Source organism: Macrobrachium nipponense, chromosome 36 (genome assembly GCF_015104395.2).
Source record: "Macrobrachium nipponense isolate FS-2020 chromosome 36, ASM1510439v2, whole genome shotgun sequence".
In the NCBI taxonomy this organism is placed as follows: domain Eukaryota; kingdom Metazoa; phylum Arthropoda; class Malacostraca; order Decapoda; family Palaemonidae; genus Macrobrachium; species Macrobrachium nipponense.
The window spans coordinates 57,264,282-57,270,322 of NC_087220.1; the positions used below are offsets into that span (position 1 = coordinate 57,264,282).

Consider the following 6,041-nt stretch of genomic DNA (forward strand, 5'->3'; position numbering starts at 1 on the left):
CTTCAGTGTAAATGTAGTGTCTGTTTAAAGGATATATATATATATATATATATATATATATATATATATATATATATATATATATATTATATATATATATATATATTATCAGTATACATATAAGCATATTTATATATGTATATATATACCATATATATATATATATATATATATATATATGCATATACATACACATAAATACCAAATATACTACACATATATATATATATATATATATATATATATATATATAACGTAGTCACTCGCGCCATTATAATTAATCACCGTTTGCTAAACCCAGAAGCTCTCTTCTCCACCTTCGGAAGCTTGAGTAATCTCGTCCAGGTGAGGCAGCAGGTCGTTAATTACGCCGCCTCACACCTGCCCAGGTGAAGTGAGGATTACTCAGATGCCGGAAGAAAAATCCTCACGTAAAGTGATTTTAATGCAAAAAGGTGGTCTGGGGGTACCGTCGTTTGATAATGAGGCAGGTGAATAATTCACGCTGGTAGGTTTCGGAGAAATGATGAAGAATTAGGTGATACGTTTACTGGTTATATTTATGAATGAATGTATGATAAGTTATACAGTTGGTTTATAAGTTATATGTAAAGATATATGAATGGATGTTTTACATTTTCGTGACAACAAAAATGTAAGCATAAATATATAATTAAATAAGTTATTTAATTTGTCATAACTTCTATATATTTTGTAAATACATGCTTGCCTCATTCACGAATGCCAAACTATTATAACACACACTCAGTAGTAATACATTAACTTACAGAAGTGTATTGCACTTGAATTACAAAGATGTGTCATAACCTGTCCGTATTTTAGAATTACAAAGATGTCATAACCTGGTTGTATTTTAGAGTTGCAAAGATGTTTCATAACCTGGCCATATTTTAGAACTACAAAGATGTGTCCTAACCTGGCTGTATTTTAGAATTACACAAATGTGTCATAACCTGGCTATATTTTAGAATTACAAAGATGTGTCGTAACCTGGTTATATTTTGACTTATAAATTTAAAAGAGAATCAAGGTAAAGAGTTGGTTATAAGTTATAATGTTTTTTTCTGAAGAAACTCAAACGCATTACAATGAATTACAGAAGAACCGTATTACACAAGAATTATCAAGATGTATATCTGTCTATCAGAGTTTCCCAGGCCACGAACATGACCTCCTCCTACACTTAATTTCTCTCGAGAGAGTCAAGCTCGTCCTCGAGCCTGGCGAACTCGATCTGGTCGAGGACGAACTGTGGGATCGGGTGGGGGAAGTGTGGAGCCACTGGCAGGAGTTCAGACTCGGGCTGGTATCCGTTCTCGTCGGCCACGAACTTGAATTCGGCCTTGCTGCCGTCTTCAAGAGGGTAGCTGGAAAGGGAAAAAAAGGTGTACCTCAGGGTGAATCCTTAAGGTCTTCGAATATTTGGGGAGTATCAAGACAGAAAACTTATATTCTACTATACTATTATTTTCATTTAAGGTTGAGGCTGGAGATGGATCCGTCCTCCTGAGGGTAGCTGGAAAGGGAGAAGGTGTACCTCAGGGTGAATTCTTAAGGCCTTAAGTGTTTGTGGAATATCAAGAAAGAAAATTTACAGCTTGATTCTTTCATACTGAGATTTTAGGGCCAATACCATCCTCCTTAGGGTAGCTGGGTCAGAAAGAGGGATACCTCAGGGTGAAATTTTAGGGACTTAGAGTATTTGGGTGGGTATCAAGACATAAAACTTATATACTACTTGAAGAGGGTTACTTGGGAAGGACCTAAAGTTTTAAGGGGCTGGGCACCAGGAGCTTATTCAGGGAGCTCAAGGGTTACTTAAAGGGACCTAAAAGTAAAAAAAAGAATTTTCAGGACCTAAGTTATTTAGGGTACTTGGGTCGTAGTTGCTGAAGCACATTAAAATTTCAAGGGTATGACCTTTGCCCTAACTAGGGCCGAGGATTTTGGGAGCTTCTAGGATTTACACCTGAGGGTAACTGAAAGATTATAGGGGTACCAGGGGGAGGGGGGTTATTACTTAGTCCAAAAAATATTTAGGCAATATTTTGTACTCAGGCAGTTCCCTATCTGTCAGAATGGATTATCAGTATTCTATGTCAATGTCCACTTGAATGTGAACCATATTTCATAAGTCTGAATTGAATTTGAAATAGAAAACAGGATGGCATGAGGAGGCAGGAAGTAGATTTTAAAGCCTCTGTTTTTCACAACATTTAAGCAAACTTCAACTATCTTTAACTAACAAGCATTTGCATTCATATAACCTCGACAACACAAATTTTAAGAGTGTTTAAGATGCCTCACCTCCAGGTTCCAATCATATTGGCCCCTCCGTTCTCTCCCTGGGATCCAGAGAGGTGGACCTCGATCCCATTGGCGGCTTCGAAGTCGCTGTTGTGGTTCCCGAACTCGTCCGGGGTGTGCTGCTCGTTCTTCAAGATGGCCACCACTACTGGGCTGGTCAGGGGCCTCTCGTCAGCCACAGCTATGGCTGCTAACAGGGCAACGACTATAGTCTGGAAAGGATGTTTTGAGTTCTTGCTTCAGAATTGGCATAACAACAAGGACATTTAAAATACTTCTTAAGTGAGCTAACAACAACAGAAATTGAAATTGATTGGGTCCTCTAAACTCTTGGCACCTGATGCTACTTATTAAAAGAAAGGGCAGCGACTGTGACCTGAAAAGGACGTGTGAATTCTTGCTTCAAAATTACCACAAAAACAAAAAAATATTTACAAGAATATTTAAGAGACCCAACAAGAACAGAAATGGAGCGAGTCCTCTCAAACCTTGGCACCTGATGGTACTTAGAGGCTTACTCTACACTAATGAAGGATAATTAGCATAAATTTGGATTTAAAACAGGACCCGTGGTTGTCATTACCTTCTCATGCTGGCTGATTAAACCTTAATGTATTTGTTTTGTTGGGAAGGTGGGCAGGAGATGGCGAACTATACTTCAGCTCTGATAAGATGCAAATTATACAGTCTTATCAATTTCCATTTTTAGCATTTAACAACATGATTTTAGAGGAGCACTTCTAAAGTGATTGTCATTAAATTTACTACAATATATTATTATTAGACTTTTCAAAAAGGTACTTGATGTTGAGAACAACACCAGCATTGAATTTATCTTGATAGAATCATATTATTATAAGGATTGTTGCCAACATTTCTCATAGTTTCATGACGAACTTAAGTTATATTTGAGCTTTATTTAAGAAATATTGCAATCTTCTGTCTATGGAAGCTTTATGATGAACATTAGTTATATTTGAGGTTTATTGCAATCTTCCTGTCTATGGAATTGAGATGAACAATTAAAAAATATGAAAAAACAGTTATGGAAGGAGAAACCTCATATATTTTAGTGGCAGTGCTTTCGTGTTTGGTCACCAGTAATATCACAGTTACATTCATTTCTAACAGAAGGCTTTTGCTATACCATACAATTCAAGAAAAACATTTTTGTATTCGATATCTCAGTGAAGACTTGACAACACTGCCCAGGAGAGATAAGTCCCCAAAAATGCCTCCCCACTCCTACTCCAAATCAGAAGAAGAAGAAGAAGAAGAAGAAGAATCTCAACTTCCTCACCAGATTCATGTCGCAGGCGAACGATATTTGTTTGACAACTGACGAGATCGTCAGATCGCCAGCATATTTATTGGCGAGTATGTTGGCCAGACAGGGGGCTACTTTCGTTTTTGGAATGAAGGGACATACGGGGGAGGGAGGTAGAAGAAGAAGAAGAAGGAAGAAGAAGAAGAAGAAGGGTAGAAAGAGAAGGGTATGAGGAGGAGGAGTGAGATGAATAGATGTGTCCAGGAATAAGGGGGACACGTTCCAGAAACTCTTTTAAAAGGAGAAGCGTGAGGAAAAAATGGGACGACGGGAGGAGGAGATCAGGAGGAGGAGGCCAGGAATAGAAGACGACTCAGAGGGCAAATCAGAAGTAAACACAATCATTAAAATTGACAATAATATCAAATGTTCAAGTTTAAAAGAAAAGTAACAGACAAAATACAAAGACTGAAGCCAAGTATTTTTGAAGAATAATTAAAACTTATTCTCACGAAAATTTAAAAAAAGGCTTTTAATTACGATTAAAAACGAGATATTGCAGTGAATAAATATGTCAACAAGTAGAAACAGACTGAAGTAACAAATAAGCGTATGAAATCAAATTAAATCTCATGTATTCTTCAGAAAAAATTCAAAAGGAAAAAAACCTAGAGTGCTTGAAAAAATCTAACTTAGATCATTACACTCGTGGCAGAAATGAATTCGTTTCATTTTTGCTTTGAAGTAATAATTGAAATATTCTCCAAACCTCAGATATGAAGATTATGAGAATATCGACAACTGGCCCAAAAATTAGCTCACGTTGCTGAAAATAACTAAAGATAGAAAATATGGCCCAGAATTAGTTCATATATGTAAAATATAAATTTAAAGGATACTAAATAAGCCAAAAATTAGCCTCAATCCTTTCACGTACCTAAAATAAATGTGAAGAAATCCTCCTGTCACGTAACTAAGAACTAAATTTGAAAAAATCCTGAAAAAAAATTAAGCAGAAATTAAGCCCCAACATTATTCCAAGTAGCTCAAAAACAAATTTTAAAATCTAAAATAAAAAATTTATTAAAAAATGCATTTTCGACCCTTGAAGCCAAAAATAAAATGGAAAACCCCCCAAAAAATGTAAGTAAAAATGCATTCTCGACCCTTCTCCTCCTAAACAAGCACACAGCCTCAGTTCGCCAAATTTTGGCTCCACCTCAACTGGAATGGGGGCTCCAAGGATCGCTCCAGTCCTCCTCAGGGTTCTTGGGAGCAAGTCTATTTAATCCGATAATAATTCGTTTTTCGAGATAAACTCTCTGTTAAAAGTTGCTCCATTTCTGAAGGTAGTTGTTTGGCCTTGTGAAGGTCGAGAGAGAGAGAGAGAGAGAGAGAGAGAGAGAGAGAGAGAGAGAGAGAGAGAGAGAGAGAGAGAGAGAGAGACTCTTCTGGTGTGTTTCCAAGGTATAGTGATTGCTATAGTTTTTGGACATTTGTAACCAATTATGTAAGCAGAAATTAATCCTTATACGAGAGAGAGAGAGAGAGAGAGAGAGAGAGAGAGAGAGAGAGAGAGTCTCTTCTGGTGTGTTTCCAAGGCATACTGAATGGACTATGGTTGGACTTTAGTTGTACTATAGTTTTTGGATGTTTGTGACCATGTTTGAAAGCAGAAATTAATTAATAGACTATATACATCTACCCAACACCAATATCCCCCCAGACCACACAATAATACACCGGATTATCCCAGCGGACACAAAGAGATCAAACGTTTGCATTTCAATGCAACCAGGTAGGCCATGAAAGCAAATTTGCAATTACAGTTTTTGCAACATGACAGTTGTTGGAAAAAATATATGAAATAAAATATTCGCGTTCAAATTACAATAAAAACTCCTAAAAAAAGGCAAAAACTAAAAACCCACACATGTTTTATGCACGATATTGTCTGCTCCATTATCAGTTAGGCAACGTTATCAAACACGAATGTTGAATTTGGTGAATGCATAAAGGGGTGCTATTGGAGAATTGGGCGAAGGTAACTGAAACTTAGTTTGAATGTAAAGTGTGTGCGTGTGTGTGTGTGTGTGTATGTGGCGGATATATGTTGTAAAAGTGTGTGCATGTATATGTACGGGTTTTGCCTATGTATAGGAAGGCGTCCCGTTTGATGTTATTCCCTGCGACTGTCATACGCAAGTATCTGTTGTCTACTTCCCTTGCTCGTCGGAGTGACATCGATGAAGAGAGATTTTCTAAGTTCCCATTAGTATCTTCCTTGAGTATAGAGGCGAAGACTCAAACTCTGAGTTAATTAAGAACTACATCTCTGGAGTAGAGGAAGAATTGGTTTCAGAGAACTGGTCTCGATGAAGAGAAGTAGAGATCTAAGTTACAAAGTCTTGTACAAAAGATAGTAGAACAAAGCTTATCTCAGCAT

At 37.0% G+C, this 6,041-nt stretch overlaps 1 protein-coding gene across 1 annotated transcript; it reads right to left on the reverse strand.

Moving 5' to 3' along the window:
• Positions 1-552: 552 nt before the first annotated feature.
• LOC135203347 (cuticle protein AM/CP1114-like) lies at positions 553-3,662 on the reverse strand. Its single transcript, XM_064233088.1, has 3 exons — positions 3,629-3,662; positions 2,329-2,540; positions 553-1,388 (listed from the first exon to the last, which is right to left on the reverse strand). The coding sequence occupies exons 1-3, from the start codon at positions 3,635-3,637 to the stop codon at positions 1,205-1,207; spliced, it is 405 nt and encodes a 134-aa protein (XP_064089158.1). The 5' UTR covers positions 3,638-3,662; the 3' UTR covers positions 553-1,204.
• Positions 3,663-6,041: the final 2,379 nt, after the last annotated feature.

Excerpts from the sequence above, each read along its gene's own strand:
- LOC135203347 (XM_064233088.1), bottom strand. Across the intron at positions 1,389-2,328 it reads AATATGATTGGAACCTGGAG|CTACCCTCTTGAAGACGGCA; the intron begins GTGAGGCATCTT and ends TTCCCTTTCCAG.